The sequence below is a fragment of the Schistocerca americana genome, chromosome 1 (genome assembly GCF_021461395.2).
Source record: "Schistocerca americana isolate TAMUIC-IGC-003095 chromosome 1, iqSchAmer2.1, whole genome shotgun sequence".
Lineage (NCBI taxonomy): Eukaryota > Metazoa > Arthropoda > Insecta > Orthoptera > Acrididae > Schistocerca > Schistocerca americana.
In genome coordinates, this window is record NC_060119.1 from 1,076,209,368 (window position 1) to 1,076,236,961 (window position 27,594).

General features: G+C 41.7%; 1 protein-coding gene and 1 pseudogene across 1 annotated transcript in view; both read left to right on the forward strand.

The window, feature by feature from the left end:
* The window catches only part of LOC124596422 (DC-STAMP domain-containing protein 2), a gene marked incomplete at its 5' end in the record, with an annotated part of 246,176 nt that overhangs the window by 66,880 nt on the left and 151,702 nt on the right, over positions 1-27,594 (forward strand). Inside the window, one exon of the mRNA XM_047135557.1 lies at positions 2,182-2,341. Within this exon, the coding sequence (XP_046991513.1) occupies positions 2,182-2,341 (160 nt within the window). The remainder of the gene's footprint in view (positions 1-2,181; positions 2,342-27,594) is intronic.
* Positions 15,665-15,782, forward strand: LOC124556715 (annotated as a pseudogene).

Consider the following 27,594-nt stretch of genomic DNA (forward strand, 5'->3'; position numbering starts at 1 on the left):
TTCCCTTTTTATTAAGTAATTGAATGTTACTGCAGTCTGTGGATTGAACCTCCATGAAGTCACATTTATGTTATATAAGGGGCATTCAAAAAGAAATGAGCCAGAGGCATGTTTACAGAAACCAGTACCTATATGTTAGAAGTATTGATCCTGGCAGTTGAGAGGCTTGTCCCACTGTGACACAAGGTGGTGAACGGTTGTTTCATAAAATTCCAGGGGCTGTAATGCTGAACAGTTCCGCACGTACAGCTGGATGTTGTCATCTGAGGTGAATCATTTTTCCCCCTATGCTGACGATCTTCTTTGACCAAGATGGCCCCCTTCTGATTCGCTTCCTGCAGCACGGGACAACAGTGAATGCCCGGTGTTACTTGCAAGCCTTGACTACCCTTCACCAAGCGATCAATTCAAAATGACGAGGCAATCTCACCTGTGGGGTCATTCTGCCCCATGAGAATGCAAAGCCTCATAAGGCCAACACTGTCGCGACACTCCTGCAGAAACTCAAATGGGAGGTTCTTGGCCACCCTCCATACAGCCCAGACCTCTCTCCCTGTGATTACGCCATTTTTGGTCCCCTTAGAAAGGCTCTGAGTGGCAAACGATTCACCGCAAATGATGATTTCCAGCTTTATGTGCGGAACTGGTTAACATCACAGCCCTGGGAATTTTATGAGACAGCCATTCACTGCCTTGTTTCACAGTGGGACAAGTGTCTCTACAGCCAGAGTCAATACTTCTAACATACAGGTAATGGTTTCTGTAATTATTTCTTTTTGAACGCCCCTTATAGTTCTGAATGTGCATTAGGTAGTTTGAAAGGATATCTACTTGATTATTACTACTAATATTATCACTTTTTCAGTACAAACTTGCATTTGCAGATATCTGGTGACGGCAGTAGGAGATACTCTTGTTGAGCTTGTGGAGGTTTACTTAAAGTTGAAATTATTTTTTAGTTTGAACATTAGTTGGTTCCTGTTGATGATTCCAAGAAAATCAAAATTGAAATCTCCACACAACACTATTAATTTCTTGCCTAGGTGTGACCCATTTAGTACAGTTTTCATATTGTTGATATATAAATCTTTTCATCTATGGATTGATAAATACATACCACAATTGTTATTTGCACCACTGACATTAACAACTGTTACCTCAAACTACCTTTCCACATTGAGAAGTGGAAACATGTTAATAGTTTTATATTTTAACCAACATTTGACTAAAATCACAGTAATTCCATTTTTGTAAGTGGTCGAACAGGAATAATTGGTTACTATGTAGGCTGTTGTTGAAAATTCCAAAGAATCTCAGTCAAGGTATCCCTAGAGCAGTATTAAAGGGAAATCAAGAACATCTTGCTGTGTTCCTTTTATTCCCTTTTATTTCCCTACATAATTCCTAAATAGTCATAGTTTCTTTAGTGACTTGCTCTCGTATGGCAACAGTTACTTATTACACTTGAATTAGAGCACTACAACAGCAAACAAAAGTCATTAAGTTTGCAGTAAAATAAAATAATTGTCCTGGACCACAAGCACAGAGGTAGTGATATTGATAAACTGTGGTGAAAACCACAGCAGTAGTTAGTTTAATTGGCTGAGTAAGTATACTAGTCCATAGGCACCAAAATGTAACTTCACTGTAGCAATCTCACATACTAGTGTAGGCAACATGCACAGCACTTCGAGCACTTTGATTCACTGTCTGGGTGAATTTGTAAATATAGTGTTGTTGTCTAGGAAACTGTCAGTTAAGACCAGAACATGATTTCAGCTAACTAATGGAGAATGGAGCAAGCTCATGGCCACTTGGGTTTAAATCAGCAGCTAGCTGGTTCCCATTACCCGCTGGCCAGAGATGCTGTGTTTTTCTTGCTGGCAGCACACTCACTAAACATAGATGAAATGTCACTTTTCAGTAGTTCTGCATCTTCCATCAATATGCCTGATGGGGTTGCAAGAGTTTCTTCATTCCTTTCCTTTCTTTTCCGTGGTAAGGGAAATTCTGCTCTTGAAAACTGGTGTTCGTGTTATCTCTTTGTGCGTACCTACATTAACATTTGTTATGACAGTAAAAAGTTTTTTTTCCTTCACTTGTTCGTAGTTTCATTTTGGAGATTCTTCACTCCATGAAAGTTGGAATTTATTGCATTTCTAAATTTCTTAATCCCTACAGGAGCAGCTGAAAATTGCAGCAAAAAAAATTATGGAGGCTATCAAGAAGCCCTTTTTAGCAATGAAAGATGCCCTATCCAATGCTATGAAAACAATTAAATCAATAACACTCAAGATCAAGGATACATTGCTGTCCATAAAAAGAGTTGTGATGTCTGTATGTAAGCTGAGAAAAGAACTTTATGTTATAACTTAACAAAATATTTTCAAGTTTCTTGTGGTGGCTGTATATAAATTGCAGTGGTTCAAAAAAAAAAAAAAAAAAAAAAAAAAAAAAAAAAAAAAAAAAAACATATTTTGTGCAACGTGCAAAAGGTATTTTTCTTTTGAACTAATACAATTTAAAAATATTTGTGCCTGTATAGAGTGACAGTACACATGTTAACTAAGATGTTAATCATCTCTTGGGAATTAGTCAGAGAGAAAAAATGGGAGGAGGTGGGACACAGTGATGACTTTCAAGGGAGATATAGCTGATTATGGAGGTGAGGAACTCAGCAGTCATATTCCTGTAATAGATTCTGCAGCTGGTCATGGAGGTGAGAGGAACTCAGCAGTGATTTACTTGTAATAGATGAGTAAATTAAAAGTGCACATAGGGCAATCAGAAGCTTACAGATAAAAGCAGATTGGACTGTGTATAGAGGCAAAGATGGAGAGGAAGGAAAGGGGAAGGAAATAGCCCAGGGGAAGAATAAACATAGAGAAAAGAAGACTATTGGCACATGCGAAAGGAAGGTATGGCATTTAGCAGGAAGGTATTATAAATTAAGGAGGGGACCATTAATAAACTGTAGATAACAGCAGGAAAGTTCACGTTGGTGATGGGACCAAAGGATATGCTTTAGAGGAAGTTACTGGCAGTGAAAATCTGAGGAATTGCTATAAAGTTGAATCATCTATATCATTTATGTTTGAAGTCACATTCAGTGTCCTTGATATTACTCTGTGAAATGTTAGAGTGTGTACAATATTACATGGCCCCTAGTTGTACAGAAGGTGTCATAGGGGAGGGGTTATGGTTTGTGATGGGGACTCCTTTGCGGATGTGTCAGCGCAGTAGGGGAGGTGTAGTTCTACATCTGAAACCTTTACATAAACATCTGTCATGTAGAACTTGTAAGCTACAGATAGTTTCTCTGCAAACAGTTGCATTAACGGATTACACCAGTATGACCAATAATTCAAGGTCTACCATATATTATTAAAAACACAATGAGTACAGGACTGCGTTGAAATTTCAACAGAGGGAGCAATTTATTTTTGCCTGTCTTGTATTCTTCTTTTTCTTTCTCTTACTGCCATGTTAAAATTAGATTCTTTTCCCAAAACACAGCAGGATTTACACAAATTCATCTCACTAATGCACTAACATTGCATTTGCAACAGGATCTTGAAACAGTCTAATACTAATCAGACAATTAAGTAAAGTCAGTGACTTATGAAAAGCTCATGCTTGGTATAAAAATAAAAGGGTGAGTAGTTTGCTTGTGTTGTTATCAACTCATATTAAGTCTTATTTCACCACCTATGATGGCCTTTATTTAACTGAAAAATCTGTAGTCACTAATATATCACAGTAGATACAAAATTTTCACAGTTAGCTATATCACACAGTATTCTCAGCTTGCTATCATTTACCAAAAATTTGTTTCAGTACCTTGAGCCATATATAAAATGTGAGGGAAGTTATGGATATTTCACTTCCACAGTATCATTTTTGCACATGATTGGAACTGAGTGCACTACATACAATCCATTTTCTCAAGATTGGTGATCTTGTCTCAAATTTGAAGAAAAATTCAATATTAGCTCTATTTTGTACACAGCAGTATGTTATCTAAGATACACCAAGCACAAAGTCCTAGCAACTCCATGTTTCATTTAAAACTTTTCGAATTTTGCACAGCACCTTACTTAAAATAGAAGTATCACAAAAACTATGACCATTAATGAAATGGTATGAGATTTGTGTGAATCATTTTTTTTAACAAATAGTTTCTTTAAAATCATATGAGAAAGGTTGCAGTGCAGCCAGCATACACATGTCTCTGTTCTGACTGTGTAGTTGAGACAAGCAGAGAGTGTTTCATTAATAACAGGCAACAAAACTGAGACAGCACTGAGTTCAAGAATGAGTTTCTAATTTTGTGTGAGCTCTATTTTTTAGTTGGATGCTGCAGTAGCAATATATGTGTACTGCATTTCAACTTCTTTTCTGTTTTGCTGTACTTCCTCTCCACTTCCTCTCATTATTACTTCTTACTCCACCTGAACAGGCCTTAGAAGGCCCAGTGGTACCAACCAATCGCCGTGTCATCCACGGCTGATTGGTGTCACTGGATGCATATGCGGAGAGATATGTGGTCAGCAAACCGCTCTCCTGGCTGTTGTCAGTTTTTGTGACTTGAACCACTATCTCTCAGTTCAAGTAGCTCCTCAGTTGCCTCACAAGGGCTGAGTGCATCCCTCTTGCCAACTGCACTCTGCAGACATGGATGGTCACCCATCCATGTGCTAGTGAAGTCCGACAGCTCTTAACTTTGTGATCTAATGGGAACTGGTGTTACCACTGTGGCAAGACCACGGGCATTACTACATAGTGGTATCTAACAATTTTAATGTCAACAAGATATTAATTTATTGTTTTCTGTGTATCTCAATGATGTGAAAAGAGTCAAGCTATATAAAACTGGATCTACTTGAAGGAACTTAATTTATACACTATATTAAACTAACACTATACTGCTTGGTACTATTTGTGCTTATGTCAACTAAAAGTAAATTAGTGAATTAGCAGGAAATCTGTTATTCTGAAGAGAAAAAAGTACTGCTTCCTCAATATGTTAAATAGCTACTTTTTGTGTCCTGTTTGTTTTTAATACGTACATAAATACACAGAGGTTTGTTTACAATGCCGTACTGCTTATGCAGCTTTAGAATGATCATTGCTACCTGCAAAGCAACTAATAGGAATTGAAGCCAGAAAATCAGTTTTGTTAATGAGGTAGGTTTATAAGAATCCTTGTAATTGGTATGGCTTTCCAATGTTTTGCTGTGTGTTAGATGGGAGTTTGTAGAAGTCTTTTGCCCCCAGAGTACATAATTTCACTCTGAACTCTAAATAAGTGTTCATACATGTCTTATATTGTGATTATGAAAATCATAATTCACCTGGAACTGACTTATTATCAACACCAAATATCATCAAAGAGTAAACGTGCTGGGAACTAAGTATAATAATTTCAAGATGCTTAAAGAGGCCATTGCAAGATTTGCAGTTATCTGAAATGTAAAACTCCATCCACAGGCCCTGGTGGGCCCATCAGTAGCATCTGACCTCCGTGTCATCCTCCGCCAAGGGCTTCATTGGATGCAGTATAGGGTCAGGACACTACTCTTCTAGCCATAGTCAGTTTTCATGATGTGGAGCCATTACTCCTCAATCAAATAGCTCCTTGGTTTGCCTCACAAGGGTGAGTACAGCTGTTCCAGTCCTCCCACAAGGAAAAGTCCCTGGCAGCACTAGGAATTGAACCCAGTTTCTCCACATGGCAGTCAGCTGTACTGGCCACTCAGACATGGAGGCGGACGTGCAGTTATCCACTGCTCTAAATATCTTTACTAAACACTTCTGCTTAGTAAATATTTTGTTTACTTGAAATGTATTGCTCCATAAAATAATTCCACTGGACAGCATAATGAAAATATGCATAAACAGAACAATTGTCTTTAGATCAACAAGTTGAAAGTGCAAAACACACCAAAATGATTAGCTTACCTATGTGCTGCCATCCAGCTGTTCCACAAGGGTTTTACACACTGTGTTTCATTTACTATTTGCCTCTTAGTACATACTTCTGTAACTAGAAAGTCATCATTACTTGTTTGAATTTGCATAATATGAGTCTTGATATGATTAAGACTTAAACCAATTGTAGGCACTGCTCAACTATCTTCTAAGCTGTGTCTGGTAGTGTTGAGTTTGAGCACTTGAATGGTATTCTTATGTCATAAGCAAACATTACAGTTTTTAACCATCATTTAAATTTGACATAACCTTATACAAGTGGCGTGATTGGTTGAGATTGAATTCATCCATTGCAGTAACAACTCTTTTTTATTAACCTTGAACTAAACTCAGTAAACTTTAGAGGACCAAAGTCCACACTTGGGTACAATGAATTCCATGATCATCGGAAGTGATGATGTGCCGGGATGTATAATGGATGACCGGTGACACTGTACCATGAGGTTATGAGCTCATGGGATATCAAGTGCAGGTCCAGGCAAGGTAGTGGCTGACAGACATACAGCAGCTGATGATCACAGCAAAGGCGTGGAATGGCAGGGTCTAATGGGCATTGGCAGCAGCAGTGATTGTAGTATGAAGCACAGACACAGACTTGAGGTGGCTGACAATCAGCCTGGAGCCCAAGTGGAACAGTCTGTTGAAGGCCTGATTGGCAAAATAAGTACCTGTCAGTGAAGAAATACAGGTGTGGTGTCAAAAGGACATAAGATCTCACACATGCAACTAGATACCTTCGACTGCAGTGCTGCTTACTGTGACCTGTGCATTGGTGCAACTTGCACCCCCAGATGCTGTGGCAGCTGCAGGAGTCTTGATGGTAAACAGCCTAATGAATCTTTTGTTGACCAGCAACCTCTCAAGGTAAGTGGGAGCTGTATCTCGAACAGGAAGCACATCCAAGGGTGTGGTGGTCGAATATACAGGAACCGAACCCTACATATACTACACTCCTCTCCCCTTATGAGAAATGCTGCAACCATCTCAGAGAAGTACAGCACCAAAGGGTGGAGGCACCTTGCCACCACCAGAGCAGTCTGGAATGAAATATCAGGACAATCAAACAATTTGCAAGTGAAGAACTGGACCAGTAAAGGACACAAAAAAATAATCCCAATTATAGAAGCAAGTTGTGTCCACTGTTCCCCATAGACAGCAAGGGGAAGACTGGGCAGAGACTGGGCTGGCGCTGTGAGGTGTCTAAGAAATCACATCCTAAGGCCCAGAAGAACATATGATAGCCGTGATAGCTGGACTGGCTGCAGAACGAGTGTGGTAGGGTTGGCAGTGCAAGGGCTGGTGGTGAGGTCGCCAACGGGGCTGGCAAGAACAGGAGAGCCAGCTGCAACAGTGCTGATGATGAGAGGATCAGCATCTGATGTTGCCATGTCCAAGGACGAGCTCCAGCAAGAAGGACTTCTATTGGGAACACTGGCAACAACAATGGAGTGCTGTACAGCATGACAACATTTGAAAACAAGTGTGATGGAACGTGACCCAGATTGCCACACACAAACTTGTGGATGCCCCATCCAAACATTTGTCTTGATCACGCCCACTCAAACACTGAGAGAAAGACTAGAATCTGAATGAGCAGAGAGCTGCTCCGTAGCATCTCTGCTATATGGTGGAACATGAGTGGACAGAGAGATGCTTCCATTGCAGGTCTGATATTGCTTGACTGTAGAGTGGAAAGGCCTGAGGGAATGCTGGCTCTGGTCATTGAACAGACATGGTATACAGAAAGATGAGAAAGACACCAAAAACCTACAGAAAACGTTGCAGGTGAAAAAGATCAAGGAATAAAATGCATGTTGGAACAACACATGAATGGACCACCCAAACCACGCTGAAAAGAGAAATTGCCAAGAACTTTCATGTGGCTGAAAATGTGAACACAACAACACAATTGAACACATTTGTGGAAAGTCTTGAACACGGTGCAGCAGCGCAGTTTCGTTCACCCATTACCTGCACCTACCTGTGAACTCGTTGCAGCAGATAGCCGGTAGGAAAGCCAAGCAGAAATCTACCATACTGCAACTTGTACCAGGATGCATACAACGTAACTATTCTAAGAATCAGGAAAAGGTCTTAATTTTGAATGAAAGTGGAAATACTTGCAAAACTTTGTTATATTCTGAACATTGAGATGTACATATTTGCTGCCAAGCTCGTGCTAATCTTAACACAGTCATGCGCAAACCCTTTCATTCACTTTAGCAATGTACGGGATGGGCATATGGGCAGGCGGTGGGCGTTATGGAATGAATAGGATAATTTTTAGATAAAGGCCATTTATTGGCAAAAGCATGTTAAAAAGGTGTCACATAGGCCTAGGGAGGTGATGGTGAGCCAGAGCGTAGAGTTTGGCAAAACATAGTTCGCAAAGCTAATGAAAGTTGTTGTCTGCCGAAACTAAGTCCAGAGTGCCGCAGCACCACGAGAAGCGGGAAGGTCTACGCTGCTACAGGGTATGCGTCCGACTCGTGGGCGAGCAAGAATACAAGAGAGTGGGCCCGGCGACGGATGGCCGGGTATATTCGATGCACCACGTGGCTTCCCCCACCCTGATTGGTCGGGACCGAGAAACCCACGGGGGCGGCAATGGAACTTTCCAGAGCATTGCCTGCTGAGCGACGCCTGGAACGGCGTTACCTCATAAGCACATTAGGGAGGTTCGTGATCAAGTTGCCCTTCCTTGGTGCTGACTTCCTGTTACTAGACCGTGGACAAAAGAATTTACAGGCAGCTAACCCTGCTGGCCGTGGCTTGGCTGTAATGTAAAAACAAAGTTACCGTTTGAAAGCTCATATAATAAAGTAAAATCCCCTATTGTCTGGCTCATCCTTTACTGCAAGTTTATAAATTTATGGTGATGTATTTCCTGAAATTTGAACAGTTACTAAGCATGGATTGTTTTTAAATGAAAATGCTCGCCATACTGTTAAGTTTATCGGTGTCTAATGCACTCACATTTTTAGTCACCGATCTGCTCAATATGCCACGTGGAATCTGTCTTTTCCCATACACAAAATTATTTTAAAAACTCTGTTTTTTCTAAAAAAAACACACAGGCTTAAATATGCCTTCACTTTAAAACACTTTTGAAACATGTAGCACTACTAAGACTGGCAAATTATAACTTCCTTTGGAGCTCATACTACACACGACTGTACACGATCAAAGGCAGAGCCACGTGTGAAAGCACCCACGTGATTTACCAACTGACCTGCCTACACTGTGAAGCCTTCTATGTAGGAATGACCAGCAACAAACTGTCCATTCGCATGAACGGACACAGGCAGACAGTGTTTGTTGGTAATGAGATCACCCTGTGGTTAAACATGCCTTGGTGCATGGCCAGCACATCTTGGCACAGTGTTACACTGTCCGGGTTATCTGGATACTTCCCACTGACACCAACCTATCAGAACTCCGGAGATGGGAACTTGCTCTTCAATATATCCTCTCTTCCCGTTACCCACCAGGCCTCAACCTCTGCTAATTTCAAGTTGCCGTCCCATGTACATCACTTGTCACTCAGCAACATCTTTGCCTCTGTACTTCCACCTTGACTGACATCTGTGCCCGAACTCTTTTCCTGTACACATGTCTGCTTGTGTCTGTATATGTGCGGATGATATATATGTGTGTGTGTGTGTGTGTGTGTGTGTGTGTGTGTGTGTGTGTGTGTGTGTGTGTGTGCGCGAGTGTATACCTGTCCCTTTTTCCCCCTAAGGTAAGTCTTTCCACTCCCGGGATTGGAATGACTCCTTACCCTCTGCCTTAAAACCCACATCCTTTCGTCTTTCCCTCTCCTTCCCTCTTTCCTGATGAAGCAACAGTGGGTTGCAAAAGCTTGAAATTTGTGTGTGTGTTTTTTATTGTGTCTATCTACCACTCATTTGGTATGTCACAGCATATATATATATATATATATATATATAAAACAAAGATGATGTGACTTACCAAACGAAAGCGCTGGCACGTCGATAGACACACAAACAAACACAAACATACACACAAAATTCTAGCTTTCGCAACCAACAGTTGCCTCGTCAGGAAAGAGGGAAGGAGAGGGAAAGACGAACGGATTTGGGTTTTAAGGAAGGAGTCATTCCAATCCCGGGAGCGGAAAGACTTACCTTAGGGGGAAAAAGGACGGGTATACACTCGCACACACACACATATCCATCCACACATATACAGACACAAGCAGACAAAACCCAAATCCTTTCGTCTTTCCCTCTCCTTCCCTCTTTCCTGACGAGGCAACCATTGGTTGCGAAAGCTAGAATTTTGTGTGCATGTTTATGTTTGTTTGTGTGTCTATCGATGTGCCAGCGCTTTCGTTTGGTAAGTCACATCATCTTTGTTTTTTAGATATATTTTTTCCCATGTGGAATGTTTCCTTCTAATATATATATATATATATATATATATATATATATATATATATATATATATAAAAGATGATGTGACTTACCAAACGAAAGCGCTGGCACGTCGATAGACACACAAACAAACACAAACATACACACAAAATTCAAGCTTTCGCAACAAACTGTTGCCTCATCAGGAAAGAGGGAAGGAGAGGGAAAGACGAAAGGAAGTGGGTTTTAAGGGAGAGGGTAAGGAGTCATTCCAATCCCGGGAGCGGAAAGACTTACCTTAGGGGGAAAAAAGGACGGGTATACACTCGCACACACACACACACATATCCATCCACACATATACAGACACAAGCAGACATATTTAAAGACCAATTCATATATATATATATATATATATATATATATATATATATATATATATATATATATTCTCTGCATCTTCTTATCAACAAATGACATTAACAACTAAAAAGATATAAATAAAGGTATCAAATTTAAAGCTATGGGTGTTGTGTGGCAAGCTATGTCGAAAGACAGTGCATACCTTTAACATGGGGCACTGATCGCAGTGATTTTATCAGATGTAATACCTGCTCAGACACAGGAATAGAAGTTTCGTGGATTGCCAGCTTGGCTTGGAGATGTGCTGAGTTCCAAAGTGGAGGACAAAACAAATGAAACACTTTAAGAAAAAAATGAAAACTCCAGGTTGTAATATTGACAATATAAGGAAAAGATAGATTGCTACTCACTGTAAAGATGACACATTAAGTTGGTTGCAGACAGGCATGTGAAAAGACCCATACGTATAAGCTTTCGTCCAAAGCCTTCAACAGAAAAGAAAAAACACACAAATTCATTCACACAAACAAGTACACATCATGCACACATGACTGTCATCTTACTTAATCTTGAAGTGTCATGGTAAATATGATTAGTATTGAAAAGAGAGCCAGTTCATGATCATGCTGTAATGTGAGACTGTAAGTTGTGAAAGAACCAATTTTTTTTTATCATACAATTTTCTCAGAATTAGATTGGGAAGACTCTTTATCAGAGAACACATGCAAATCCTAAAACACCAGTTTTTAATTTTTTTTATATGGAACACAGTTTCACTGAGAAACTAACTGCAGAGATGGATGTTGATATGTCATGATGTTACACCTGCAGGGTCGACAACACATCATACATTCCAGCATTGGGGATTGCCCACTTGCCCGACAACCATTTTTGCTGAAAAGAGGAGCAGTGTGAATATTGGAAATATGAAGCTTAACACATTGTACTAATTCTAGCAACTCCACGGACTCTAGTAAGGCTGCTGGTCCAATGAACTTTTCTGCAAGGTTTAGAGCTTGTCCATATAGAAATTCTACTGATGATGCTTTTCAGTCATCTTTGAATGGTGACCTGACTCTTAATGAAATCAGAGGGAGAGATCCCTGTTCCTCAACCCCAAGACATGTTAATGCTGCCTTTAATGTGTGGTACCACCACTCTACCAGCCAGTTGCTATTGGGGTGATAAGCAGTGGTTTTTAAAGTGTTTCCCTCTGCACATTTTACAGAGGTTCATGAACAGGGCTTACTAAAATTGTCGGCCATGATCAGATGTGATGGCCACAGGGCAAGACCATTTCAATGAATGCTTTCACTGTGGTCTCTGGTTGTGATGTCTGGTAACAGAGTGGGTTTCTCCCACTTGTCATCTTCTCAGTGGCAGATAAAATGTATTTAAAAGACTCTCATGTGGAGGTGAACATGCTGTAAATGGTCAGCTGGAACATCGAGCATGCCTAAAGCAGAGCTCACGTGTCTTTCTGTTTTGCTCTTTTGACAGTCTACTCAAGCTTGAGTCCAAACATTACAATTTTTTTCATGTTCGGGTACACAAAACATCACTAGTCTGTTAGATGGGTTTATTCTCAGATGCAATAATCCATGCACTTACTGAAAGATTGTTTGTATACACCTTTTAGGCATGAAGGTCTGGCTCGCCCTTGTGATATGCCACACCATTAAGTGTCTGCTGTATCAATCATTCATCTGCATCCAAATTTTAGACTCATTGTGTTGTTTCATAACAACTGTTATAGTTTCTCACCATTTTCTTGGGCTGCTGTGAAGTCATTGGTGTCAAGGCATATTGACAGTGAATTTATTCTGGAAAGATAGTCTGCCACAGTATTATCCATCCCTCTAATGTGTGCCATATCTGCTGAGAATTGGCTGATTAAATTCAAGTACCAAAAACGTCAAGTTAAACAATCTTTGCTAAGATTTATTATTCCATCCACCAGGTGATGGTGGTCCAGCAATGCTGTGAAATTTCATCCTTCGATCTCCGCCTTAAAGTACCTGACTGCCTCATAAAGTGTGAGCAATTCCCTGTCAAGCACTGACCATTTTTGTTGAGCCACGTTAGTTTTTTTAAAAAAGAATCTCAATGGGTATGTCTGATGCAAAAATGCTCCAACATTGACATCGCTTGCATATGCCATCATAGTTAAAGGGGCAGCTCTACTGTCTGTGCTAAGCTGCATTTAATCTTCCCAAAAGCTTGTTGCATATCATCTTTCCACTTCAGCGCACATTCCCCATGGTTATCTTCCCCATAAAGGTGCCTCCCCCCCCCCCCCCCCCCCACAGCTCTCTTATGGACATGTGTGTGGTGTGCATGGGCCCTGAGCTATTGCAGCCTCTCTTCTCTCCCATGCCGTTTTCACTTCCCCTTACCCACCCTTTCCCATCCTACCTTCCCTCCTCCTGTCCCTCTTTCTCCCACGGTGTTTCCCTTAACAATGAACTGGCTGTTTCCTTGGTTCTGCTGTTCTTTTACAGTCTTGTCTTACGTTTCCTCTTTCCCTTTTCAGTTTATTTATTTGTTTATTTATTTATTTTTTTGCGTACTTCTTGAGGTTTGACCTCCCTTTCTAAATTGTCTCCATAGTGTGAGGAATATGGGGAAGAGCTCTCTCCCTACAGTCTCTGGTGTGTGTTCCTCTCCCCCCCTCCTCCTTTCCCCCATCATTTCCCACCATAGCCTCTCCCACCCCCTCCCCACCTGCTAGCTGACTAGCACAGTGCCCAGTCCCTGTGGTGGGCTGTTATGTAGGCATCTGGATAAGCCCCCTGACAACAAAGAGGTACCTGAGCTGTCACTGCCTTGTGCATGCCTAGGAGTCGTTGCTCATCTTTTGATCTTTTGGAGGCATCAGAACTCCTGACGACTGCAGTTCCAGGTGGAACTTGCTGTGGCTGGGTGGCAGCACTGGGGTGAGCCCCCAGTCAGAGTGGATGGTGCATGTACATCTACATCATACTCTGCAAGCCGCTTAATGGTGTGTGGTGGAGTGTCCTTTTGTATCACCAATTAAACCCTCTAACACTTTTCCACTCGCAAATAGTGCATGGGAAGAATGATTGTTGATAAGCCTCTGTAATGGTTCTAATTTCTTGAATTTTCTACTTGTGATCATTATGCGAGATGTATCTGGGGGAAGTAATATGTTGTCTGACTCTTCCCAGAAAGTGCTCTTTCGAAATTTCAATAGTTAATCTCTCTGTGACGCACAGTGCCTTTCTTATAATGTCTGCCAATGCACTTTGTGGAGCATCTCCGTAATGCTCTCGTGCTGGCTAAATGATCCAGTGAAGAAATGTGCTGCTCTTAGTTGTATCTTCTCTATCTATTCTATCAGTCCTACCTGGTAGGGAACAGATTGTCAATACTCAATAATCAGTGGAATGAGCACCTTATAAGCCAATTTCTTCATAGATATTTTACAGCAGATAGTGTTGCCAGCGGTTTGTCATCAATACCAGGGCACACTTCTCACTTCTAGCAAATCTTCTGCGGCCATCTCTTCAGACAGGAATGAATCTCTCATTGCTTTTGCTTTTGCTCTGTCATCCTTATCCTGCCTGGCCACTCTCTGGAAGGAGGGCCAGGCCCTCTGGTTTGGGACAAAATCCTTTGCCAGTTACTTGGTTTATTCCAGGACAGATGGGAGACTTTTGCCACTACCAAATTGCTCCTTTTTGTTGAACAAGTTGATGATAAGTTCGATAAAGTTGATCTGTTAGTAAGATGGAATCTGGTTCCTTACTTATTAAAACCTTCTCTGCCTGTCAGTTGGCTTCCTTTTGTGCTTGCGAATGCTTAGGAGACATCCCAGTGAGCATTACTCCTCACTAGTTCCTAACTATGACATAGGACATTGTTTTCCACATGGACCTCCTTCTTCAGTGTGATGAGGAATTCTGGACTAATCTGACACAATGCAGCATTAATTTTTCACAGTGAGCCCAGAGAGGTCCTAAGGACAAAGATGTTTATACCAGCACTTTCATCCGGGCATTCAACAGGCATACCCTTCAAGAAGAAATCAGATTTAAGGTTCACTGTTGCAGTGTGAAGCCCCATACCTCACCTCCCATGTGCTGCTTCCAGAGTGTCTGTTTTAGTCACATCTTCACGATGAGAGGTGATTCCTATTTGTGGTGACTGCGGCCGCTCTATCCATGTGGGAAGTCCCTGCACCCCACTACCCAAGTGTGTAAATTGTTGCGGCTCACATTCTCCTCACTCACCAAATTGCCTCATCTATAAAAAGAAGGGGAAGATTCAAGAATTCAAAACTCTCAACCATTTATCATACTCTGTGGCCTTTGCTTCTGTTGCATCTTTTCCTCCTCCTCCTTACCCCCAACATGCCCACCTTCCGTTTCCTCTTCCCTGAGCTTCCTGTTCCCTTCTTTCACAAAACCCCTCCTTCTCCTTAGCCAGAGAAGAAACCCTCTTTTCTGGCACCCACTAGGGATCGGACTCTCTCTAGGAGCCCTTCCCCAGTGTCTCCAGAAAAAGAAGCCTGTTATTTTAAGTGGAATCTGTGACCTGCACTCGATGGGCCTCAGTGCAACTCATTCTCTTTCAGATCTTGAAATTGCTGTGACCTGCTCTCTTCCCAACTACACCTCTTCTCGCCCTCCAAAGGAGAAAAAGGAGATGTGTAAATCCCAGGACGAGGCCCACATGGCATCACAGAGGATGTCACCCCCTCCCTCTCCATCAGGGTCCAATCTTTCATTCATGAACTTCACTCCATCCTTACCAGTGACAGACACTATCTTTGCACAATAATTGATTCTGGCCTGTTTGACATCCATCAGGGTTCTTCTACCACTTTTCTCCAATGGAATTGGACATACTACTGTCACCTTCTCGAATTGCAGTCTCTTCTTTCTCTTTACTCTGTAGCTTGCATTGTATTGGGTAATGGCCTTGCCACAGTGGATGCACCGGTTCCCATCAGATCACCAAAGTTAAGCGCTGTTGGGTGTGGCCAGCACTTGGATGGGTGACCATCTGGGCCACCATGCGCTGTTGCCATTTTTCGGGGTGCACTCAGGCTGAGTGCCAATTGAGGAGCTACTCAACCGAATAGTAGGGGCTCCAGTCAAAGAAAACTATCATAATGACCGGGAGAGCGGTGTGCTGACTACACGCCCCTCCTGTCCACATCCTCAGCCAAGGATGACATGGCAGTTGGATGGTCCTTGTGGGCCACTTGTGGCCTGAAGATAGAGTGCTGTTTGTGTTGTATTGCAGGAATCTCATTTCATGGATACTCAATCTCTGACTCTTTGTGGTTTCCAATCCTTCTGCTGGAATCTGGTTGGCCCGTTGCAAGTCTGTGGTGGTGTCTGTACATTAGGCTGCACAGACATTGTTAGTTGCTGAGTTCCTCTTCAAAGTGCACTGGAAGTGGTGGCCATTTGCGTCTGTTTATACTCTGCAGTAATAATATGCAATTTTTATCTGCCCTCAGACCAGCCTCCTACACTACCCGCTCTTCTTGCCCTCCTTCAGCAGCTCCCTCCTCCTGTCCTTCCCCTTGTGGATTTTAATTCCGAAACCCTCTGTGGTGTGGTACTGTGACCACAACCACTGACCAATGCAGGACTGTTGAAGACCTGCTAGCAGGGCTTGATCTCTGTCTCCTCAACACTGGGATTTATCTCTGCCTCCTCAACACTGGAGAGTTCCCACACATTTTAGTGTGGCACAAGGCACTTACTTGGTCTTGATCTTTCCATTTGTAGCTCTTGATTCCTCCCCTCCATTAATTGGGAAGTTCATGAAGTTCATGCTGATCTGTATGACAGTAATCATTTTCCGATTGTTTTATCTTTCCTTCAGCATCACAAACCTGGATGCCCTTCCAGGTGGACCTTTACTAACACAGATTTGTATGCCTTTTTGTTGGCTATCATCCCAACCACTCCACTGTGTGATGGCATTGATGAGTCCATACAGAACTGGGACCAACACCATACTTTCAGCAGCTGCTTCAGCAATTCTCTCCTCCACGGGATCTCCCCCATGGAAGACTGTCCCTTTATGGACTCCCAAAATTGCTGTAGCTATTAAAGGCCACTATTGTGCCTTCCAACACTGCAAATGGTATCTCTCTCTCGACCACCTCCTGGCCTTTACTTTAAAGAGCTTCATGCCCAGGCAATCATCTGATTAAACACCAGAAACAGATTTGTTGGAAACAATATCTCGCTGCCGTAGGGTCCCTTTATTCCTCTTTGCAGGTATAGGCAAAGAACAGGTGCATTTTTGGTTGCCACCATCCTACAGGTGACCTGGGAATTTCCCTGAATGATATCATGTGCTTCAGCCCAGTCTATCAGTGAGCATTTTTCTCAGCATTTTGCTCAGCCTCAGCTTCGATCCACTATCCATCCACATTCCGTTTTCTCAAACACTGTCAGGAACCACTCCCTTTATCTTTCTTTCCCCACCACATGTAATCTTATAACGCCCTGTTTAGCTAGTGGGAATTCTCCAGGGCCCTTGCTCTGTGGACAAACATGGCTCCTGGGCTGGTCCAGATGTATAACCCAATGCCTCAACACTTATTGGCAGCTAGCCAACGTCATATGCTCGCCCTTTTTAAACATCTCTGGAGCGAGGGGGAATTCCCTTCCCAACAGTGAGAATGTGTCATTATTCCAATTTTGAAATTGGGTAAACCACCTCTTCAGAAAGAGAGCTATTGTCTGATCAGTTTAACCAATGCCCTCTGCAAGTTACTTGAATGTATGGTGAGTCAAAGGCTGTATTAGATCCTTCAATTGCAGGACCTTTTGGCTTCGACCGAGGGTGGATTTTGCCAAGGCTACTCTGCGGCAGATAATTTAATCCATTGGGAGTCTGATATGTGAATGACTTGTGCCCCGTGTCAGCACCTTGTTACAGCCTTCTTTGATCTGCGTAAAGCTTATGATACCAAATGGTGCCACCACATCCTTCCCACCTAACATGAGTGGGGCCCCTGTGACCTGTTCCTAATTTTTATATGGAACTTTCTTTCATGTCACACTTTTCAGGGACAGGTTGGTACCTCCCATCTGCTGGAGAACAGGTTTCTGCAGGGTTCTGTTTTGAGCTGCCCTCTCTTTTTAGTGGTTATCAACAGTCTGGTGGTGGCTGTGAGGCCTATGGTGTCTGCCTCTTTATTTTCTGATGACTTTTGCATTTATTTTTGTTCATCCATGATGGATGTCGCTGAATGCAGACTGCAGGGAGCAATACACAGAACACTGTCTTGGGCTCTTACTTAAGGTCTCCAATTTTTTGTTGCCAAGACCTGCGTTATGCATTTCTGTTGTCACTGTACAGTGCATCCCCATCCGGATCTGTGCCTTGACAGCCAGCCCCTCAATGTGGTGGACCCTCATCATTTTTTTGCCCTTTACATGGCTTTCCCATCTTCGTCATATATAGCATATATGTTGATCGCACCTCAATGCTCTTTGATGACTCAGCAATACCAATTGGGTCACAGACTGCTCTAATCTGTTACAGCTCTATAAAGCATTGGTCTAGTCCCATCTATGTTATGGAAGTCTTGCTTACTGCTTGGTGTCACCTTCGACATTACGGTGGTGGACCTGGACCATCATGGGGCATAACTATGGCTGGCAACTGGCACCTTTTGCACTAGCACCCTGATGAGCGTCCTAGTGGAAGCAGAGGTCCCACCGATGCAGGTTCTGCACCAACAACAATTGATTGCTTATGTGTTCCACATCCTCTGCCCCCCTTAGCACCAACACTACCTTTTCCTCTTTCCAGACCCATAGATGTGCCTCCTGCAACAGCAGCCCATGTCGGCAGTTACAATCGCCATCTGCATCTGGTCCCTTTTTCTGAACTCCATCTTTCCCCTCTCCCAACTCTTCTCTGGGCATGGTCATGTACACCTCCATTGTGCATCCCCCTGCATAGCCCTGTCTTGACCTGTCACAAGATCTGAAAGACTTGGCTCCACCTGAGGACCTCCGCTGCCAAATCTTATCGATTCTCAACGCAGTGTTTCCACTGCTGAGTTGGTAGCCATCTCTTGTGCTCTTTAGCATATCTGTTCCTGCACTGCTGAGTCCTTCCTCATCTGGAGTGACTCACTAAGCAGTTTACAAGCTCTTGATCAGTGTTACCATCGCATTCTGTCATCCTAACTATCCAGAATGTCCTTTTTGCCCTCAAACAATGTGGATGATGGAGGTCTTTGTCTGGACCCCAGATCAAATTGGAACCCCTGGGAACAAACTTGCTGACAGGTTGGCCAAAGTGGCTATCAGCAAGCTGCCTCTTGAAATTGGTATTCTGGCACAGGATTTTCGATCAGTATTATGCTTTCAAGTTTTAAGGATTTAGAAGACAGAGTGACACACTCTGAATTTGCCAAACAAACTACTGGCAATAATGGGGACCACAGATTTGTGAAGATCCTCTGTACGGGCCTCTCACAAGGATTCCATTGTTCTTTGCCAGCTTCACATTGGCCATAACTGGCTGCCATCTCCTTCATCATGAGGATACATTCCACTGTTGTCATATTACCCATTTGATGGAGGTCCACATTTTGATGGACTGTACTAATCTGGCCACCTTGTGGCAGATTCTTTATCTTCCTGACTCACAACCCCTGGTGTTAGCAGATGATGCCTCAGTAGCTGACCTCGTATTACTGTTAGGTTGTGAATGGGGTTTTAGCCACACTCTCTAAGGGCAATTACCTCAGCTTTGTCAGCCTTTTTTGGGGTTGATAGGATGCCCTGCTGCCTCCTCTGCCCCAACCGAGCAATAGCTATCTAGGCTTGGCTGTCTGCGCCAGCACTTGCCTTACCCATTCTTTTGCTCTTTTCCCTTTTTCATGTATTCTGTCTGATTTGGTGTTCATCCTCTGCTTTTGTGTGTGTGTGTGTGTGTGTGTGTGTGTGTGTGTGTACTTCTCTTGGCCTGTCCATGTTACTAGTTTTTACAGTGTATTGTTAGGTGGGGTGGTATGCCCCCCATCAGAGTTCCTGCCATTCAGGGCCTCTGGCTGCTCCCAGGATGTGGCACCTCACTCTCTTTTCTTCTTTCCCCCCCTTCCTTCTTCCCTGGTCCTTTTTCTAGGCTATTTTGACCTTCAGTATACCTTGGGGTTTTCTTTACTTGGGATTCAAGCACTAGGCCCTTCTTTGATGGGTAGTTTTGTTGCTTTGCTTGTTCCAGGTAGGAGGGACTCATGACCTCATACTTTGGTCCCTTTAATCCTTAAACCAACCTGTCAAGGCATCTGTCAAAAGTGCCTGCAACTGTACTGCTTGAGGCAGATGTCTCCTGTGAAAGGTGACAGTTCCAAGAAATCATTGCATCTCTTTGAAGGTTGTAGATCTAGGACTGGAGCAGATAGTTTCAATCCTATCAGCTGTGGGTCTAGTACCTGATTTAGTTACAGAATGACCCAAAAAGGTTACCTCGTTTTTCCGAAGTTGACACTTCTCTTCATAGACCATGACACGATGTATCTTCAGAGTGTCAAAAATAATTTTTAGATGTTTTTCATGCTCTTCTGTTGACTTCGAGAAAATCTGTACAGCATCCAGATAACAAAAACAAAATGTAAACTCTCCTAATATTGAGCTGATTCAACACTGTCATGTCTGGCTTGCATTGTTTAACCTGTAAGGCATTTGCATCAATTCAAAAAGGCCAAAGTGCATGATAATTACCATTTTTGGAATGTCTTTTAGTGCCATTGGAATTCGACAGTAAGCCCTTTTGGAATCTGTCGTGCTAAACGTATTTGCATTTCCCAGAACTTGTGAGAAATCCTGTAAGTTGGAAAAAGGATACCTATCTGGTATTACAGGAGCTATATGATCTATAAGCTCCACACAATCTATAAGAACTGTAGAGCTGTTCTTCTTAGGTACTAAATGGATCAGCAATGCCCAGTTACTAGCAGAAGGCCAAACTATGCTGAAGCGAAAAATTTGTTTGCAGTTGTTTAGTTGCCTGACATCTATCTGGTGCAAGTCTTGTTGTCTTGGCATCGATTAAGGGACCTTGCAATGTATAAGTGTAATGCTTTGTCCCCTGAACAAACTTCCAAATGCATTTTGTCTGCATTTTGGATTGACCACATATTTCCCTTTGCCAATACCAGGTAAAATCTTGATCTTGGTGACTTGCACTATACTGACCAGTGTATTTTGTCTCTTTCAATATATGCTGCTCCACCTGAGGTTGAGGCTGCTGCTTCTGATACTGCAAGGCTGGTAGTCCCATGTGTATGCTGTCCAACTGTTCTTGACAATTCCCTATTACATCTTCTAATCTCTTCTGTATTGATTACAATTTTTGTCAAAAGTTTTCTTTTATCTTCCTGAACTGTTGCACCTAAATTGTCCATATGCCTCTGCACTAAATGTCGAGTAACAGAACAACTAATCGTTCCTTTTGCTAAATCTAGTGAAAGTTTGTGGTGGCAAGGGAAATCTGCCCCAGTAATTGGCACAGATATATCTGCTATCACAAAATTCTATGTGAAAGTGCACTGCAATCCAAAATCTATTGTGAGATGACATGTTCCACAGTGATGCACTGGTGTCATTAACAGCAAGTAGTAATGTCCTTCTTGGTTTTCTGTCTTAGTGGGAATGTTCCCATGGTACGCTGCTTACTGCAGAACCAGAGTCTACCAGAAAGCCATAACCGTACCCCCTATCAGGCACATAAATCCTTTGGGCCTTAAACAGAGAAAATGAATTGTTGTCCTGGGCCTTTACACCTTGTAGCTGCAGTCTGCTGAGTTTTGTCATTCATTGCTGTTGCTATTACATGAAATTGCAAGGGAAAACACCGTGTGCTTTTGCTCTGAATTTGTCATGAAACCAGCATATGTCCTTCAGTGATGTGCCGCTGTTATATGATATGTTCATATGCTGTCCTCATGAGGCTAAGAACCTCAGGTGAATAGTTTTCTATCATGAGTAGTACGCTGCTTCTGCTAAAGCTTGTTTAATCAGTTTTCCACATCATGTCTGTGGATCGCATTATTCCTCACATCGCATGTTGCCAGCCTCTCTGGAACCACTCCTCTCTTGCTATGGTAACAAGACTCCCTGCCTAGTATCAGTAATATTTCTTACATGTGAATCTGCTTTCTTAAGTAATTGCATTACTGCATGGAGTCTAACAGACTACTGCAATTTGGTGTCTATAGCCTCATGCTCTCATGAAATAAGCATAGCTTGCAAAGGCAGTAGAATCTTGAGTAGCCATATTCTCCGTAATGTGCTTCTGATATCCACTTCATACAAGGACTTGCCTATTTGTTGTTTAGGTGTCAGGCATGACAGTAATGCGTTTTTTATTGTATCAAACTTGCTTGAATAGGTGGAGTGGCAATAATGTTGCCAATGTATGAGAATGTTTGACGTAATTGTTCAGCACTGCTATGAAATTTATGTGTATCATCCATCACTCCATAACTTTGTAAAATGAATTCAGTTGTTTGAAACCAAGTCTGTGTGTGGCTGTATTGGAATGCTGATAACCTTGGAATGATTCGCACTCTCCATTTTTCAGCACTAATCACTCTCTGAAGAGGCAGTGAATTGTCAGATTCACAAGACGAAAATTCCTGACATGGTTGAACACCTGATGCACATTCTACATGATTGTGCAGTTACTATCATTGTAGTTGAGTCATTGGAGCGCACATCACATCACTCCAGCAGTCGCAGAGTATAATGCAAAGTGGGCAGAAATGTCAGATTATGAACTGGCACAGTATAATCCAGCATGGTTATCTCTTCCAGTAACACTCACTGATAGTAAAACAGCTCCATCTGCGTGTGTCCATATGGTTCAATGTACATGGCACCCTGTATGTGGTTGTATCCACACCATAACACAGTTGCTGTCCATTGCTTTGTTTACATATTGGTCCGCCATTACCACTATTGTCCATGAAATTAATAGTTACTGCCTCATTTCCTCTCAGATTTGAGTCTTCTTGATGAAATAATGATTGTGTTAAGTTCGCCATTTGATTCTTCCTTCTGAAGAGAAGTGTGATCTGTGAGTGTGACGTTGTCAGTGACCTACGCAATGTCGGTGGGAAAGAACTATGTGGGTTGCTAAATGCCAGTTATTTGAGAAAAGATGGGAAAACTGAACGTTTGAGAAACAAAACATGCGGTGTTTTTCATGCATTTTGCAGGAAAGAGTACACTAGAGGAGATTCAATTAAAAGATTTGTGAGAGAATCTCTTTCAGAGAAACAGCCTTCAACATCAGCTGAAGTCAAATGATTGCGTTCAGCTGAAGCAAAATTTGATTTTAAAACTGTCTGTTTCGTGAAGAAGCAATTGATGATGAATTTTTTGATAAACAGAAGAAAAAGCCCAAAAAATGGCACCGAAAGGTTTACAGTGTTGGATCCTTCAGTTGTGATAATACAATTTTAGTTTGTGCACAGGAGAGGAAGGATGAATGGGGAGATACCATCCAAAGACATACCTGTTCTGTTGGCGATCTGTATGCTGAAGATGCAAGGTATCTCAAGGATTGCTACAATAGGTTCCTCACAGGTTCAGTGCATAAATCTAGACAGAGTGGACACCCTGAGGATGAAGAAATTAATGCATCAATGGAGGAAATATTCTGTTACGTAGAGGAGAATGATGACTGCCAGTTCACCTTAGACAAGTTGTTGGAGCAAGTTTCTGGAACATTATCTCATATAAAGACAGTCAAAGACAGACTGAGAGAAAAATATGGGAACACTGTTTTCAGCACAACCTGCACCAGAAAAACTGTCATGCGCTTTTGTAGTTCAGGCGAAAACATTTTAAATGAAAACATTTTAAATGGTGGATGGTATTCTTCAAAGGGCAAAGATGAACAAGCAGAAAGGAAAAGAATTGTAAAGGCAGCTGTCACTATAATCTTATAAGATGTTCAGTCCCTGGTGGCGTATGATATTTCTGTTTTTCCACCCTGAGACAAATTCTGTAGTGAAGCTGAGGAAAAGGTACCTCGTATACTCCATGTCTTCATGGACTGCACTTCGGTGAAAAAATCCTATTCCATATGACATATTAACATCCACCATGCCAGATATGCTGTGGATATGTTTTAAATGGCTTCATTCTTCGCAGGTCACTCCACAAGTATCAGCAGTTCCTGAGCTGAAGGGATTTATGACGTCTCTTGGTACCACAGTTAATGCTGAAAGAAGTGCAGAAAATTTCCTACTGTTCATTAATTCACCAACAAATGACTACGACACAGTGTACACAGCTTTACAATACACTGCTAACAGTAGCCAGCAGCAAGGTGCTGCAATTTGTTTCGTTCCTTCGACCAGCCACTGTATGTAAAGGCTTGAGAAATCCAGTGTGGTATAATATTCATGAGATTCGGAGGATTTCATACACTCATGTTGTTCATGGGGTGCATCAGTTACATAATGGAGGGTCTGAGCTGAAAGAACTGTTAAGCTTAGTTTGTGCCGTAAATTCTGTTGAAAAGATGTTAATTGGACATGCTTACAGCATAGGTGTTAGGGGACGATTACTTGTCCAAGCTGTTTTAGCTTGCATAATTCTGGAAGATACCAGTGTCTCAGAGAAGAAAAGAAGAGTGTTGTCAGCATTTTCAGCAATAAAGAAGATCTTACTGTATAAAAAACTGAGGGAGGTGATTGTTTGGCATTAATTTTAAATAAATTTAACAGTGAGCTGGCTTGTCTCTACCTACTGCTGATTTTTGGTTGCAGTATTTTAAAATGGTTTCATTAATGAAGAAGTTCATAGATTTTGAACATTGTGGTGATTGGAATGGCCATTTGGCATGTGTTCAGAAAGTGATACCATTCTTCCATGCATGTGGTCACTTTCAGTATGAAAAATGTGCCCATCTTTACGTGAAAGATATGATGGCATTATTAACTAGCTGGCCAGATGTGTTCAAGGATTTTGCAGCTAAAGGTTATTTCATCATAAATAGAAGTGCATCTTCTTGTGCAGGAGTTTGGTCAGACATGACCATAGAACAGAATGCACTCCATTAAATGCTCAGGTTGTTCGATACAAGGAAGAGGCTTAACTAACTCTGTCCTAGCAAAGTGGGTTGGAGGGTCTCCTGGGGCAACCACCATCAGTTCATCGTTAGAGGAGCTACTGGAGTGACTTTTTCAAGTGGGCACTAGCATGTTGATCTCCGGGTTTCACGGTAAATTAGGGATGGACAAGACCACACAAAGATCTATGAGTGGTTCAGTGACCATCCTCCTTTTCCAAAAATGGATTCACTAATGTCTCTCTTGACAGAGTCAATCTGAAACTCAAAAATAAATTGTTATGAAGCCCTAGAAATTGGCACCAGAACCATGCAGAGTTATATTGTTTGTTATTTTGGTGATGTAAAACAGTCTAAGAAGAATGTGGTGATGTATTTGGATGGTACCAACTACACTGTAAAGGTGCACAGTGAAAAAGTGACTGTGGACCTTCTGACAATTTTCCAAAGAACAGCCATTGCAAAAAAGACTGATGAGGATGTTGCAGAGCTTATGGAAGATGAACTATCTCCATTCTTATTGTCTCTCTTTAAAGAAGGGGGAAAGAGGAAAGGAAAGAAATCTTCTCTCTGTAATGCTTTTTCAGAAGACAACTATGCAGCTCAGGACCTACAAACCAGCACCAACGTAGTAGATGGGGCTTCTTTCTCCATGGTGTAAAATGGAATGGGGGCACCAATATTTCTGCACTCTGCAATCAGTACATAGCCTATGTGCTCAAACATTATTATAGAAATTGTACTGTGGTATTTGATGGTTATGGTGAAGTCAACTGTACAAAACGAGCAGAGTAGAAGAGAATGGTCTTCACAAAAACTTCAATTGACATCAATTTTAATGAAAGTATGACTATCACTGTTCAACAGGAGTATTTTGTTGCAAACAAAAAGAACAAAACCAGACTTACAGCACTCCGTACAGGGTTGCTACAAGTTCTGGAAATCATGGAATTTGAAACATGTCAGGAAATATGAGGGAAACTTGAAAACAAAACACTGAAAAAATCTCATTTTTGTCTCAGTAGATGAAATGGTTTGTTTACTGAGATGTCATGCAGTGTCACTGGCTGGGCGCAGCTGAGTACATTCACTGCTTCCCTGCTCCATCATTCTTACTGCTTCTCCCCTTCCTACCATTCCCCTCAGCTTGCAGTCACTGCTGCCACCACTTCTTGCCACTCGCCAAGCAGCTGCCGACGAGAGGCAGGGAGGCATGAGGAGTGGTTTGTGTGGATCTGATTCTTAGAGACTGTCGTTGCAGCAACCGGAGACAGTGGTCATGTGTGCATGGGTTGTGTCTGAGTGATTGTGTGAAAGTGTGTGCACTCTCATTTTCTGACAAAGGCACACACTTAAATGTGCAGAGAAAATGAAATGCTATTCAGTTGTACGTTAAAGGCATACCTGCTTGACCATCCACTGTAGTCTGTAGATGAATTATTTTCCAGATATAATTAAAAGTTCCTATATACACCTTAATGCACTTCTTGAATAAAAAAGTATATCTTGTTATTCAGTTATTAGATGAAAGATACAATACTATGGTAATATTAGACAGTGAATTACAATACTAGATAAATGCTAGTTAATAAATAAGAAAAATTGATGCTTACTATTATTGTACTATGTTATTATAATTCTGTAGTATTTATTGCATTTGTATTGACACATTCCACATCCAAGCAAATTACTCATGTGTGTGAATCCATGGAAAGTGCATACCAAATAAATGAATAAATAAATCCATTTCATGCCGAATCAGTCATTGGGGATATGAATAAATTAAAAAAAAAAAGGAAGACAGCTAAAACTTTATCTTTTTGATATCTCTTTCTCTTCGATACAGAATTTTTTGACAGTTTTGAATACTTTATGATCTATGGTTAATTTTAAGCATTACTATGTGAACTTATTATGCAGTACCTGTATATCACATATTGCCAGAATGCTTTGTATGTAAATTAGAGTGTAAGCCTTATACTTAATTTGTGTAACTTTTATTACTACAGTTTATCAGAGTTATTATCTGAGCACTTAGACCTCATTCTTCATGTATCTGTTTACACACAATATAGATTGTAAACCTTATGACTGAAAGGCAATAGATTATAGAGCCTAGGAATAGATTATTGAGGCTAGGAGGGTCTTAGGATGAAATCATATGTTTGAGCATTTCAAAACAGCTGTTGTTGCTAGGAAAAGTGATGGTTTTGATGCAGCCATACCTATTGTGCTAACTAGTAGCATGGTGGCTATGCTGGGTGTCCAACAAGGATAAGGCATGTGGGGAAATGAACTATTAATTAGAAGTTGCATAAGGATAGACTGAGCTATTTCATTGATACGATGAGTGTCAGAATATCACTTTTGGAATGGCCAGAGTAACTTTGTACAGGATATCTTATTTTGAAGGATTACAAAAAGTAGTCAAAGTTGTGGTAGGACATTGAAATTCAGCCAATTCAGTCCATCTTGCCCTGGTGCTATAAGAGTAGTCCTCTTGTCCGTGGAGGCCATGGCAAAACTTTCTGTAAATTGCAGTTGGACCTGAGGATGGCACTAAAAAGCATGAACTGTGCTTAAATCTTGTGAATGAGGGTAACTTCTTCAGCACTTTAGCTGCCAAAGGGAGCTGGGGATGTCCTATGAACCTAAGTAACAGGCATCATTTAGCGAGATGGTGCAGTGGTTAGCACACTGGACTTGCATTGGGAGGACGACAGTTCAAAACCCTCATCCAGCCATCCTGATTTAGGTTTTTGGTGATTTC